This window comes from Micromesistius poutassou, assembly GCF_964030765.1.
Source record: "Micromesistius poutassou genome assembly, chromosome: 2".
Lineage (NCBI taxonomy): Eukaryota > Metazoa > Chordata > Actinopteri > Gadiformes > Gadidae > Micromesistius > Micromesistius poutassou.
The window spans coordinates 23,931,653-23,946,376 of NC_140272.1; the positions used below are offsets into that span (position 1 = coordinate 23,931,653).

At 46.2% G+C, this 14,724-nt stretch overlaps 1 protein-coding gene across 1 annotated transcript; it reads left to right on the plus strand.

The window, feature by feature from the left end:
- Positions 1 to 6,689: 6,689 nt before the first annotated feature.
- On the plus strand, positions 6,690 to 9,292 carry LOC311338292 (uncharacterized protein). Its single transcript, XM_084463515.1, has 4 exons — positions 6,690 to 6,794; positions 7,279 to 8,009; positions 8,073 to 8,671; positions 9,095 to 9,292. The coding sequence occupies exons 2-4, from the start codon at positions 7,335 to 7,337 to the stop codon at positions 9,261 to 9,263; spliced, it is 1,443 nt and encodes a 480-aa protein (XP_084319641.1). The 5' UTR covers positions 6,690 to 6,794; positions 7,279 to 7,334; the 3' UTR covers positions 9,264 to 9,292.
- The last annotated feature ends 5,432 nt before the right edge of the window (positions 9,293 to 14,724 follow it).

Sequence of the window (14,724 nt, forward strand, 5' to 3'; positions counted from 1 at the left end):
ATGATGAATGGTCCCTGTTCTATACACTAAGCAGTCCTCTGTCTATCAAAAAGAATTGATTTAGGGCTTTTAATAGTTGTTTAACTATTTATTTAAAATGATAACAGTTTCAGACTTTCTGAAAGCTTTAAAGTTATTGAAAGACAAAAGATATGCAATTGTAAAAGTGGCAGAGTGAATGTGGTGGTTACAGCATCAGCCACCTGTGACACATTGAGCAGCCCCCAGCCTCGTCTGGAGGCGGAGTCCTCCACAATGCCATCTCAAGTGCACGATGCAAACCCACCCTACCCTATGTAAGAATATCCTGCTATCATACACTGAATATGTCATCTCTATCCATGTATGTGGATGGTGCATTTCTATCTATGTTCATTGTATCTATATCATTTCATGGTTTACTACAACATAAATGATTTATTATAGTAATGTGTCGCTAGATGACAGCTTCATGCGGTCTCAGTGGCTTGGCAGGCTCCTGCTGTGTACAGTTGCTAAGGAACCGTTGTAGAGCTGCGCTCGTGCCCCTTATGTGCTGCAGTATGCTACAAGCAGCTCATCCATATGCTCTGCTCGGTTGTCAGGGAGTGCCTGCACCACTTGGTAACACGTCTACAATGTCTCAATGTTCCTCTATAATTAGATAGATTAATTAATTCAATAAAAATGAATTAACCAATATAGCATATATGCCATCAGAATGCTGAAATCATTCAACAAAGTAATTGGCATGCTCATAGGTGTTCGGAATGCTATAGCTATTTAAAATATAATTTTTATTGATATATTGATCTTCAATTGAACATTTACGATATTTCCAAGGATGGACGTTATATATCGCTATAGGCTTCCATTGTCCAATATCAGACCATTGAGACTTATTTTTCTTATTTTATTTGACACATTTTTACAGGGCATTTTATACAGATTGATTCAAATCAAAATCATTGCAGAACCTGAGGTTTTAAAGAAGAGAATAATATGAATATTTACATAATTATATCCAGGATGAGCGTGTGGATTTTGACTTGGACTCTTTGACCACAAGAGGTCCCCTTTTCACCACAAGAAACCCTTTTACAACAGCATGGCTGATCCAGCGCTGCCAGGACGTTTTCCCTTCCCTTCGGCGCTTTGGTGAGTAGATTACACTTTTAGAAGGCTTAGATGTACAGGCCATCTCACCGTACTGAAGGCTACTGAAGGTACTAGAAGGCTACTGAAGGTACTAGAAGGTTTAGATGTACAGGCCATCTCATGGCCTTACGCTGGATAGAACTATGACATGCATCTTTGCAAGAGATTTAGGCCTACTTTGTAGAAACCACAAATATTTACAAAACAACATGCATAATAAAAACCATATGGCTACATACATGCACTACATTTATATAGTCATATATTTACAGTCATATATTTATTCAGTCATATATTTAGCCTTAAAAATGTTTGACTGAGAAAAGAAGAAAATATGGAGTAAATCAGTATAATTATAAACCAAATATAATCAATAATTAACATGATATATGTAATGATACATAAAACAAAAGTGTGTGTGTGTGTGTGTGTGTGTGTGTGTGTGTGTGTGTGTGTGTGTGTGTGTGTGTGTGTGTGTGTGTGTGTGTGTGTGTGTGTGTGTGTGTGTGTGTGTGAATGATGTCATTCATTCTTGCTATCCTGAACACAATGTGACCAATTAAATGTTAGCATGTGAAGGACGTGGAGGAGTATAATATAGGGTTCTGTTCAAGAGACCGTCTAGAGGAGATGAGGCTCTGCACCCCCCCATGTTATACACCTAATCTAACGTGTAATCACATCATGGATGCAAAGACGCTCATGTATTCTTCATGTCCTTCATTGGTTGAGATCCTGTGGTCCGTTGAAGCAGAGAGGACATAGAGGCTGAACCCCAACGCTTTAGTGTCATCCGTCTATTCACCAGTATTACACCTACACCTTCAGTGTATATACCATATAATATAATAATATACCATATAACAGTGTCCACATAGGGAATAATTAACATACAATATATAGATCACATTTCATTTTATTTGACAATTCTTTCATAATGCTGAACATGAATCTGCTGGTAGTTGTTAGAGAGAAGTAGGCAGGATGTAGTGTCAATTTGATATTACACAACCAGATGTTTGCCTATCATCAAACTAAATGAAAGATATTTCCAGTTCCAGGCCAGTTTGTTTAATCCTTATTTTAAAAGGTTGCTGATTTGAGGTCTGCTCTAAGGAATCTTGGCAATGTTGATCAGGCAGGAATGTTGGTCAGGAAGTTGGTTAACGTTCAAGAGCAGCTCTGTTTAGATACATTAGGAGCAGGCAGACTCTCACTGTTTGAAGGGCAGGGGCGAAAAAATAAAAAGGGCACATTGTGCACAACATGGGGGCCCCACCAGCACGCCTCATTAACATCAGCAAAGTAATTAATGATATTGACAATTAAAATATAACCACACCTCTATGATAAAACCACACAATGTTTATTCAGTAAGTAAAACACAGAGGGAACTATTAACATTTGTTTCACTAACACACAGGCGTGATAATGTCGATGAGAAAGTACTCTTGTTAAGTACTGTTTCCCCACCATCGCCCGACTTATTTGCAAAATCATCAACTCCTCCCTCAGCTTTCCCTCCGTTCCCCCTTCACTCAAACTAGCTGCTGTCACCCCCATCATCAAAAAACCCGGTCTAAACCCTGACATCATGAACAATTTCCGGCCCATTTCCAACCTCCCATTTCTGTCAAAAATACTGGAACGCGTCGTTGCCTCTCAAATCAAATCCCACCTCAACAATAATGACCTCTTTGAACAATTTCAATCTGGATTCCGCACCCAACACAGCACCGAAACCGCCCTCCTCAAAATCACAAATGACCTCCTTCTCTCCTCCGACTCCGGCCTACTCTCCATTCTCATCCTCCTTGATCTCTCCGCCGCCTTCGACACCATCAACCATTCTATCCTACTCTCCCGCCTGAAATCCCTTCTCAACATCACCGACACTGCCCTCACCTGGTTACACTCCTACCTCACTGACAGAAAACAGTTCATCTATGTCAACAACTGCTCCTCCACAACTGCTCCCCTGTCCCAAGGCGTCCCCCAGGGTTCTGTGCTTGGTCCTCTCCTCTTCATCGTCTACCTCCTCCCCCTTGGCCAAATCATCCGTCGCCCTGGTATCCATTTCCACTGCTACGCTGACGACATCCAACTATACATTTAAACAAAATCCATCACCCCTGTAACCCACTCCATCCTGTCAAACTGCCTTTCGGAAATTAAAACCTGGATGCAAGAAAACTTTTTACAACTAAACTACGACAAATCTGATATGATCCTCATTGGTCCAAATTCCCTCACCCAAACAGCTCAAGATTTCCACCTCACTGTCAACAACTCCACACTGTCCCCCTCCCCCCTCTGCCGCAAGCTTGGTATCATCTTCGACAATAACCTCAGCTTCAACCATCACATCAAACAAGTCACCAAAACAGCCTTCTTTCACCTCAAAAACATCTCCCGCCTCCGCCCGTCACTATCTTTCACTGCCGCCGAAACCCTGATCCACGCCTTCATTACATCCCGCCTCGACTACTGCAACAGCATTTTCTATGGTACAACCTCCAAACTCCTCCATAAACTCCAATACATTCAAAACTCCGCCGCCCGTCTTCTCACTCACACCCGTTCACGCGATCATATCACCCCTGTCCTCCAGAACCTCCACTGGCTCCCCGTCCCTCAGCGTATTCAATTCAAACTCCTCCTTCTCACCCACAAAGCCCTCCACAACCAGGCCCCCTCCTACCTCACTGACCTGCTCCACCACTACACCCCTCCCCGTCACCTCCGCTCCTCTGATGCCAACCTCCTCACTGTCCCTAAAACCAAGCACAGAACCTGGGGAGACAGAGCCTTCTCCGTTGCTGCCCCCACCCTCTGGAATTCCCTCCCCAAACACATCCGTGACTGCAATGACCTCATACTATTCAAATCACTACTCAAAACACACCTGTTCCACTCTGCCTATAATTCTTAACCACCACTTTCCTAATTCTGTTTTTGTTCTGTCTGACTGTTGTATTGTGCTGTTCTATTTACAATGTATCTACTTTTCTGCGTTTTCTTGTGTTTCTGTGTTTTTAAATGTATTTTAATTACTTATTTTTCATCTGTAAAGTGTCTTTGAGTGATTGAAAAGCGCTTACAAATAAAATGTATTATTATTATTATTATAAAGCTATGATTTGGGAGCTTAGTAGTCAGGGGACGGAGATGGTGGGTGGTGGAGTCATAGCAGAATTCTTCTTTTGGCCATGTGTTTGTATGTCAATGACCTCGTTATGGTCAATTGGGAGATCAGAGAACGATCGCTCTACTGCAGCAGTTGTCACCGGGATTGTAGTAATGTCAGACTGATTCCATATCGTTGTCTTTTAGGCACCTTAGCACAGCTTTCACATTGCTGGATGGAAGGGGCCCTATGGCGCGTTTCCACCAGCGGGGGCGCTTCGGCCCAGCACGCCTCAGCCCAGTAGTGAAGGTGCGGTTTGGCCCAGCTCAGTTATGGCTCGCGTTTCCACCACCGACAGTACCCTTATGGTGGGCGGGGTTTAAGACAGTACCCTTATGGTGGGCGGGGTTTAAGACAGTACCCTTATGGTGGGCGGGGTTTAAGACAGTACCCTTATGGTGGGCGGGGTTTAAGACAGTACCCTTATGGTGGGCGGGGTTTAAGACAGTACCCTTATGGTAGGGCGGGGTTTAAGACAGTACCCTTATGGTGGGCGGGGTTTAAGACAGTACCCTTATGGTGGGCGGGGTTTAAGACAGTACCCTTATGGTGGGCGGGGTTTACGACAGTACCCTTATGGTGGGCGGGGTTTAAGACAGTACCCTTATGGTAGGGCGGGGTTTAAGACAGTACCCTTATGGTGGGCGGGGTTTAAGACAGTACCCTTATGGTGGGCGGGGTTCAAGACGGATGGCAATAGCCACGGCAGCTACGTAGGCATGGTGACCTCATAGCAGCCGACACAGTGTAGCCTGCTAATAAATCCAAGGAAGAAGAAGAACGCGCACAACGAACAAAGAGCAACAATGTAGGACGTCCAAGAAGGACGGCAAACTTTTGTGCGTTTGTGTGTTTGTTTGTTATTATCCCCCGGTCGCACGGAAGGGACGATTCTGTCGACCAATCAACGGACGGCGTGTGTAGCTCAAACTTACCTGTGTTACACCGAATTCTGCGACCCACCGAAAAGTGTGACCCCCAGGGGGCGGGTCTTTCTTCTGACCCCAGGGGGCGGGTCTTTTTTTTCTTGATACAAACGTTAATTCTAGACAGCATTTTAAACAGTAGCCTATAACAGGAAATGCTCAACGGTCAATCAACGTCATTAACCACTGACTGCAGCATTTTATGGGGAAAGAAGCGACGGTGGTGGACCGACCAAACCCCCATCCATTGTGTGGGTCTGTAAAATGCTAATCAAATCAAATCTATTTATTAAGCACATTTAATAACAAGGTGAGGGGTGGGGGGAGATCTTGTGTTTTATTTATGTTGTTGTTATAATGCACACCGTTTTTTCGACTTCATGCCTGTCTACTTCAAACTCGTGCTGCGTGCATGTTGCAGAAAATGTGCAACAGCGCCCCCTGGGGTCACACTTTTCGGTGGGTCGCAGAATTCGGTGTAACACCTGGACCCTTTCGCCGCACCTTTGCAGACTGAACCGACCCGCACCCTGCACCCCCCCCCCCCCCCCCCTTATAATTGTGGGGGGGGGGGGGCCCTTATAATTGTCATAACATTTCCTCCCTATACGACGGTGCTGGCCTTCACTGTGCGCTGCAGGGGCTTGCGGTTGGAAGCAGCGCAGCTCCCGTAACACACAGTGATGCCGATCAGCTGCTGAGGGGTGTTGGATGCTGAACTAAAGTCTGTACAGCATTCTGACGCATTAGTTGTTGGTGTCCAGGTGGGTGGGGGCCGGGTGGAGATCCTCGGTGGATCTGTTACCTCGGTATGCTGACTGGTAGGGCTCCAGGGTGGCTTAATGTGGACCACGACCATAGCCTTTCAAAGCACTTGATGCTGATGGGGGTCAGTGCCACGGGACGATAGTCATGGAAAGTGGATGGTGAGGGCTTCTTTGCATTTCCAATGATAATTGCAATTAATATGTTTTGGTCCAATGTTTAGGCTAAATGTTGAAATTGGTCATATTTTCTGGATTACCCCATTAATGTCTTTCGATTACATGTAGGGTACCTTTCAGGTGGGATACTGTACTGCATGCTTCCCTTAGAGATAATTGTACACTACATTACAGTAGTTTAAACCCATTCCCATTGACATTCACTGCTTTCCTCGCTGTTGGCATTTCAAAATAACATAATCTATTATCGCCTATTAAACATATGAAGCTCGCGTTAAATCAAATCGAGGACAACTATGCAACATTGTATCCCGCGCTGTGATTGGTAACATTTGTAACAACACGAGGAAAAACAGAATTTATTGAGCGGTGACCAATGAAAACGCTGTATTTAGGGCGAGCCTCCGTTTGCTCGTCCAATCACAGAGGCCGAATGTGATCCGTGCCTCCGAGTGTACAGCGATGCGGTCATGTGACGGAGAATGCCAACATGGAGCCGCGTCAAGGACGGACTGGCGGTACACTGCTGTGAGACGACGAGGACCAACTTATTCCACGCGTTGTGCGGGTTTACTGGATTCTATTGCGGTATTATAAACGGTAGGTAGGGGGATCGGGTGTAGACAGCATGTTTGGGTCGTTTGGAGATATTTATAAATGGATTCGGATCCAACCCGAACTTGAGACTCGAACATTCCTGTTTTGGTAGTTAATTTATGTAGATCGCCATGTGATCCATGCACCATACGTGTTACTGAACACGCACAAAGTGTGATTCTCGCAGCGCACTTGTGGCTAGTGTGCTTCCCATGTGGGGATTGATCGCATCCCGTCGGGCCAATGTTTACGCTGCGCCTTGTTGTTGTGGTGCCCAGCGTCGGGCCTCCCGGACGTGTGCGTGGATGCGTGGTCGAACGTGGGTTCTCGCTCGGGAAAAAAATGGTTGCAATAATGTACTTTACGAACATAGACCACTATTTCCTTTAGTCTTAATTATGATTTAAACACTTGTGTCACGTGTACGGCCTGTGTGTTTGTGTTCATCTGGTGATTATGGTGTACTATGTACCATTGCTCGTGTCAGGGTTTCCTCGCCTGCCGTCTCCCTGCCGTCCTCTGTGCTGCCTCCGGCCTGGACCAATGGTGTCCGTCAGCAGCAGAGCGCTGGCTCTGGACGCTGAGGTGTTCGGCCCGTACTCCCTGGGCCTGGGCCAGGGCCTGGGCAGCGATGGGGGCAGCTCGGCCTCATGTTACAGCCCCGAGGCCGGGGAGCTAGGAGCCATGCTCAGCTCCAGCCCCGGGGAGCAGGAGGAGGAGGAGGAGGAGGAGGAGGAGGAGCAGTACATGGAGGAGGACGACGGCTCCAGTCTGCATATTTTTCTTGGCTCGGGCGGCGAGGAGGAGGAGCTCCAGGCGGCGGGCCAGGAGGCCGGCCTGCCGCAGTTCCCCCTCCGCCTGCCGTCGCCCTTCTCCCCCACCCTGGAGGACATCGAGGAGTTCCTCCGGGAGAAGATGGAGCTGGTCCGGGACGGCCTGCTGGGCGCGGAGGAGCCGCCCCCCGCCTCCGTCTGCAGCAGCAGCAGCAGCAGCGAGGACCCTCCGTCCGTCAGCGAGCACCGGCTGGCCGTGTCCCCCTCCCCCCAGGCCACGCCGCGCGGGGCCCCGGCCTGCACCTCCTGCCGGGGCCCGGCCAGCCCTCAGACCCCCCCGCCAGGGCCCGGCCCGGCCCTCCCACCTCCTGCAGCCCAAAGAAGGTCCTCAACTCCGGTCACATCCGTAGCCAGCCCCTCCTCCACCCCCTCCTCCTCCTCCTCCTCCTCCTCCTCCTCCTCCACCCCCTCCTCCTCCTCCTCCTCCTCCTCCTCCACCCCCTCCTCCTCCTCCTCCTCCTCCTCTTCCTCCTCCTCCACCCCCTCCTCCTCCTCCTCCTCCTCCCCTCCCACTGCCTCGGCCCCCTCAGTGGTGCTGGCCTCTCCCTTGGTGCTCCAGCTGCAGTCCCTGCCTCTGGCCCCGCCCCACGCCCACGTGAGTTCCCCCGCCGCCGCCGCCGCCGCCGGCGCCGCCCCCCCCACGGCGGTGCGCCTGGCCCACCTGGTGCTGGGGCTCCACGGGCCCTCGGGGCCCAGCTTCACCCTGCTGTCCCCGCCGGGTGGCTCCGCCCACCACGCCGCGCTGCTGGCCCTCAGCGGCACGGCGGACCAGAAGTACGTCAAGATCGCCCCCCTCCCCATCACCATGAGAACTCTGGAGATCACCAGCATCGCGGGGCTGGGGGGCTCCGGCGGCGGCAGCCTGCTGAAGGCTGTGGCCCCCAGGGTGGCCAGAGTGAGCAGCATGTCAGAGACCCTCAGGGTCCACAAGTGCTCGCACCCGGGCTGTGAGAAGATGTACACCAAGAGCAGCCACCTCAAGGCCCACTTCCGCCGCCACACCGGGGAGAAGCCCTACACCTGCAGCTGGCCCGACTGCGGCTGGAGGTGTGTGTGTGTGTGTGTGTGTGTGTGTGTGTGTGTGTGTGTGTGTGTGTGTGTGTGTGTGTGTGTGTGTGTGTGTGTGTGTGTGTGTGTGTGTGTGTGTGTGTGTGTGTGTGTGTGTGTGTGTGTCCAACATAAAGATGTGTTTTTTTGATATGAAGAAATATGTTGTGAAGAAAGTAGCCTAAATTATTTTAACTTATCCAGATGGTAGAATGAACAATGAATGTGTGCTTGTTTTGTATTCATTATTTATACAATATCATCCATGTTCCTCAAAAATCTAGAAAATGATTTCAACTTTTCTTCCTTCACTGTTGTCCACATGGCAGCTCCTCCCAGTGGAGGGGAGTCTCTACATTTGGTTGTTTCCACGCGTTGGAGTGACTCAACAGTACCCCCCCACCCCTCCTCTCCTCTTCCCAGGTTCTCCCGCTCCGACGAGCTGTCCCGCCACCGCCGCTCCCACTCGGGCATCAAGCCCTACGAGTGTGCGCTCTGCGAGAAGAAGTTTGCCCGCAGCGACCACCTGTCCAAACACACCAAGGTCCACCGCAGCGCCCGGCCCGGCCGCGTCATCAGCTCCACCCTGTGATGCCTTCACCCCCCCCCCCATCACCTACCCCCCCCCATCACCTACCCCCCCCCATCACCTACCCCCCCCCATCACAGGGTGGACCCTGTGACGCCTTCACCCCCCCCATCACCTACCCCCCCCATCACCTACCCCCCCCCATCACCTACCCCCCCCCCATCACCTACCCCCCCCATCACAGGGTGGACCCTGTGACGCCTTCACCCCCCCCATCACCTACCCCCCCCATCACAGGGTGGACCCTGTGACGCCTTCACCCCCCCCCCATCACAGGGTGGACCCCGAGACGTCCACACTACGCCCCCCCCCCCCCCGAGACGTCCACACTACGCCCCCCCCCCCCCCGAGACGTCCACACTACGCCCCCCCCCCCCCCCCCGAGGCGTCCACACTACCCCCCACTCAGCTCTTTGACTCTGGGCCTAAAGAGAGCAGAACTGAACGGTGCTGAACCTCAATCTCTCCGTCCCGCCTCCACTCCCCTGTGACGCTCCTCCTCACCTGTCATTGGTCGCTTCCATGGCGGGTGTTTTCCAAGCAGACTTTTACTATACCATGGCGCTATAACAGTAAGCTAGAGAAGGAGGAACCGAGCCAAGCTGAGAATTGATTTGATGGCCTTTGATGGCCAGTCACGATGTTACTAGCCTATGGATATGATGTCCATCAGAGCAGGATGTCCTTCAGTACAGTCCTAAGAACCCATTGCGTGCACTAGATATTTTCCCATAGTACCCAAATGTTACTTTTGAAAGGCCACTTGTCCGTTTTGGCAGTGGCATCACTGAACATGATGATATTCATTTAGCATTAGCAAGGGTTGTATATCAGTATATCATCAACTTACAAAAATAAGCTGAGCTATATATATTTATATATATCTTTGTTTCCTACTCTCAAAAGTGAGAGAAAATTTGTCCAGTTTTTGCATATCTTAATGTGCTCAAAATCCTTCCTACAATTTGTGCATACAATACAAACCATAACCTTTATATGCACTTGTTCAATCATGATCAACCGTTGAAGCCTATTGCCTTTCATCAATGCAGATATCCATTGATGCCTTTTGACCATCGGGGGAGTCGGAGGAGATCACCTGATCCTAATTCACAACAACTACGACTGCTCTTATTTAATTGTGGTGCATGGGAGGGGTTGGCCAAACCTGTAATCCTTGTTCTGGTGAGCGTGTAAAACACACTCCCGCTGGGTGACCTACCATTCTTGGCAGTGCTTTGTGTGTTTTTGAAGTCACATCGCTCCCCCACAGCTAATGTCACCCACCCTCTCCATGGCACACATATGTTATATACTCAACTGTGTAACGCATATTTACAGCATTGAACCTTAAGTACTGTAAACATTTAGTTTCATAGTTTTAGTGTAACAGCAAGACAAGCTAATGTTTTACAGACCTGGAAGGGCAGCTAATCTCAAATCAAAACATCAGTGGTCGCCTGTTCCCAGTATCATGTCTACCCATATAAGTGACTCATATTAACCATGTACAGAGCTAGTATAGTCGCCCTCAAATACATGTATTGAATAGGACGTTTTCAACCAGTGCATTAAGCTATTGAGCGTTGCTTTCTGGCCACCTCTTGGGTCTGTGAGTGTGATTGTAGCGTCGCCCGGGTGACTGAGGGTCTCACGGCCGGTGGGCTTTTGGACTATGCCCTCTACCCTCTTGTACATTACAACCGTAAGAGATTAATCTGCTGTTCTCAAGTGCATTTTTATTTCCCTTTCATTTTCATTCACTGAAAATGCGAAGTGCGGCAAGGCACTCAACCGATTATCTTCCACCAATTTACCAGAGTGAAGAATCTGAACGCTAAATGCCAAAATGTTTTTTTATTTTTATTAAAGCATGTCCATGTTGCTATCACCGATGTACCCCATGAAAAAACATCCAAGAGGGACAATTCTTCTTTTCCCAATTATCTGTGTTGTGAGCAGCAGATGCAATCTTAACCATCCGTACAATATAATTATATTGTTGTCTAAACCCACATTGAAAACAAGTATAAAAGCCATTGTTGCTGTTGTTAAGAACATGACAGGAAACATTTTGTAATGCAAAGCTACTGTACATAATGTGGGCTTAAAGTGCTTTTGAACAGCAAAAGTAAAAGTTGTATGAGTCCCTTGCTAAACAGTAGTAGATGGACATGATTGTTGTCTTGTCTTGGGGAATGTTGGCAATGTAGGTCATGTTTTTTAATGTTGAAATTAATGACAATTAATTTCAATGACAATGAAGCTAAAGGTATTGGTTTGACGTTCAATCTGATACATGGTGCTTGCTGACTGGTGCTTTCACTGACATGAGTTTGGACACACTATACTGACATCAGTAAGGATACCTGCAATAGCTGTGTGACTGCAGCGCCTCAGAGAGCTGTGTGTGTCCAGGGCTCCACTACACAACCGAGTGCAGAGCGTTGGACTGGCAGACGCCCATCCAGCTGCTGCGGCTCATTCCCACATTGATGATGTCCGCTAATGTCCGTCAGCTAATGTTCTGCAGGTTTTTTTGGCCTCTCGCTGTCATTTTGAGCATCTGTATTTTAATTTGTTGAAAACATGTTGAAATTCATTTGAAAGGATGGACAGGCAGATGACCGACGTGTTTATGTCTGAACCAGTAATGTTTGTCTGAGCCTCCCCAGGCTGCTTCCAATGACCTACATCCGAGCCTGCATTCCATTATTCATTCTCTCTCTCTCTATCTCTCTCTCTCTCCGTCTCTGTCTGTGTGTGTGTGTATGCGTGTTCTGCCCGTATTTCAGTAATACAGGCACTTTTTTTGATTACCAGAAATGCTATTTTCCTATTCACAAAATAAAGTTTGCAAAGAGCATAGTATGCATTTTGTCAGTCTCGCCAGTTAAGCAATGAGAAATCAGCATTTCCCAGTAAATGCATGTAGAAATAGGTCTCCGCTGTTATACCAGGCAGGTATATTTTCATAATCTGACATCCATGATCTTCATGAAACGGACTATACACTTAAAATAAGGTGGTTGTGTTTTAGAGAAGACACAACAATGAGCTGCAGCTGGCTACATGGACGGTTAAGGCATTCCTCTGTTACACGTTTGGCCTGTGCCAGAGCGTATTGCGTGTCTGAAAGGGAATAAAAAGCCGAGAGTTGCAAGAGGAAATTGCTGTGCTGTCTCGTCACAGGGGCCTGGAATACCCACACATTGTTGCTTAGGACCACGGGCCATGCCCTCACCTACTCCACAGTGACAGTGCAACTGAGACACATTTCATGTGTGGTAAAATACACACTCCTCATCCACTTTCCACTGTCAAGACATAGTGATATATGAGAAGAAGGCCTCAGTGAAATGTAGCCATTGGCTATTATGTAATACAAGTTGTTGACAAGTAATTGTGAACAGAGCTATCTTTGGGCCCAGGTCAACAACTTATTATTATTTATTCGAAAATAAATAATAAACTTTAAACTAACTAAATTACAATTTAGTGACGAAGAGCAGACATTTTGTTATTTATGCATAGCACACATTGAATGGCAAGTGATCACGATTTACAGGGACCATTTTCTTCACTTCCTGGGTGTTATGATTTTAGCATCGTATTGATCTATTAGCCTTACCCTTAATGATTTATTTTTCTTATTTTTTTTTCTTGAGAGAACATTGTAAATTGTAAAATGCTTGAAGGTTGCAAACAGGGGGTTCACTTAGACTTTAAACTGTTCTATTTATTTTTTATTGCAAGCCGATAGCTGATTGGTATCAGCTGTTACATTCATGTTGTTACTGATTGGTATCAGCTGTTACATTCATGTTGTTACCGATTGGTATCAGCTGTTACATTCATGTTGTTACTGATTGGTATCAGCTGTTACATTCATGTTGTTACTGATTGGTATCAGCTGTTACATTCATGTTGTTACTGATTGGTATCAGCTGTTACATTCATGTTGTTACTGATTGGTATCAGCTGTTACATTCATGTTGTTACTGATTGGTATCAGCTGTTACATTCATGTTGTGTTACTGATTGGTATCAGCTGTTACATTCATGTTGTTACTGATTGGTATCAGCTGTTACATTCATGTTGTTACTGATTGGTATCAGCTGTTACATTCATGTTGTTACTGATTGGTATCAGCTGTTACATTCATGTTGTTACTGATTGGTATCAGCTGTTACATTCATGTTGTGTTACTGATTGGTAACAATAACGATAACAAAACGATTAAAAAAAACAATAACATAGACCTATCACATACCAAAAACGTAACACTCACATAACAATAACGAAACAATCAAATAACAATAACATCACAATAACATCACAATAACAACACAATAACATAACATAACGATAACAATAATATAACGTAACCATAACATCACGATAACATTACATAACCATAACATAACGATAACAATAATATAACGTAACCATAACATCACAATAACGTAACGATAACAATAATATCACACAATAACATCACAATAACATACCATTACATAACGATAACAATAATATAACGTAACCATAACATCACAATAACGTAACGATAACAATAACATAACATAATGATAACCATAATATCACACAATAACATCACAATAACATAACATTACATAACGATAACCATAACATCACAATAACATAACCATAACATCACAATAACGTAACGATAACAATAACGTAACATCACATAACGATAACAATAACATCACAATAGCATAACAATAACGTAACCATCACATAACGATAACCATAACGTAACCATCACATAACCATAACGTAACCATCACATAACGTTATGTGATGGTTACGTTATGGTTATGTGATGTTAACATCACATAACCAAAACGTAACCATCACATCATCATGGTTACGTTATGGTTATGTGATGTTAACATCACATAACCATAACGTAACCATCACATAACCATAACGTAACATCACATAACAATAACGTAACATCACATAACCATAACGTAACCATCACATAACAATAACGTAACATCACATAACAATAACGTAACATCACATAACCATAACGTAACATCACATAACAATAACGTAACATCACATAACCATAACGTAACCATCACATAACAATAACGTAACATCACATAACAATAACGTAACATCACATAACATAACGTAACATAAAATAACAATAACGTAACATCACATAACAATAACGTAACATCACATAACCATAACGTAACATCACATAACATAACGTAACATCACATAACGATAACAATAACGTAACATCACATAACCATAACCATAACGTAACATCACATAACATAACGTAACATCACATAACCATAACCATAACGTAACATCACATAACATAACGTAAGCAGAGGAGCGCGCCGGGCTCCGCAGCAGCAGCGCATGAGGAAGTGATCTCAGCATGCTTTAATTTCCTGTTCGACGCGCCGTCGGGAC

Coding starts and splice junctions, on each gene's coding strand:
- LOC311338292 (XM_084463515.1), top strand. CDS start 7,335: ATGGTGTCCGTCAGCAGCAGAGCGCTGGCTCTGGACGCTGAGGTGTTC. Junction 8,010..8,072: donor CCCCCTCCTCCTCCTCCTCC/TCCTCCTCCTCC, acceptor ACCCCCTCCTCC/TCCTCCTCCTCCTCCTCTTC. Junction 8,672..9,094: donor TGGCCCGACTGCGGCTGGAG/GTGTGTGTGTGT, acceptor TCCTCTTCCCAG/GTTCTCCCGCTCCGACGAGC.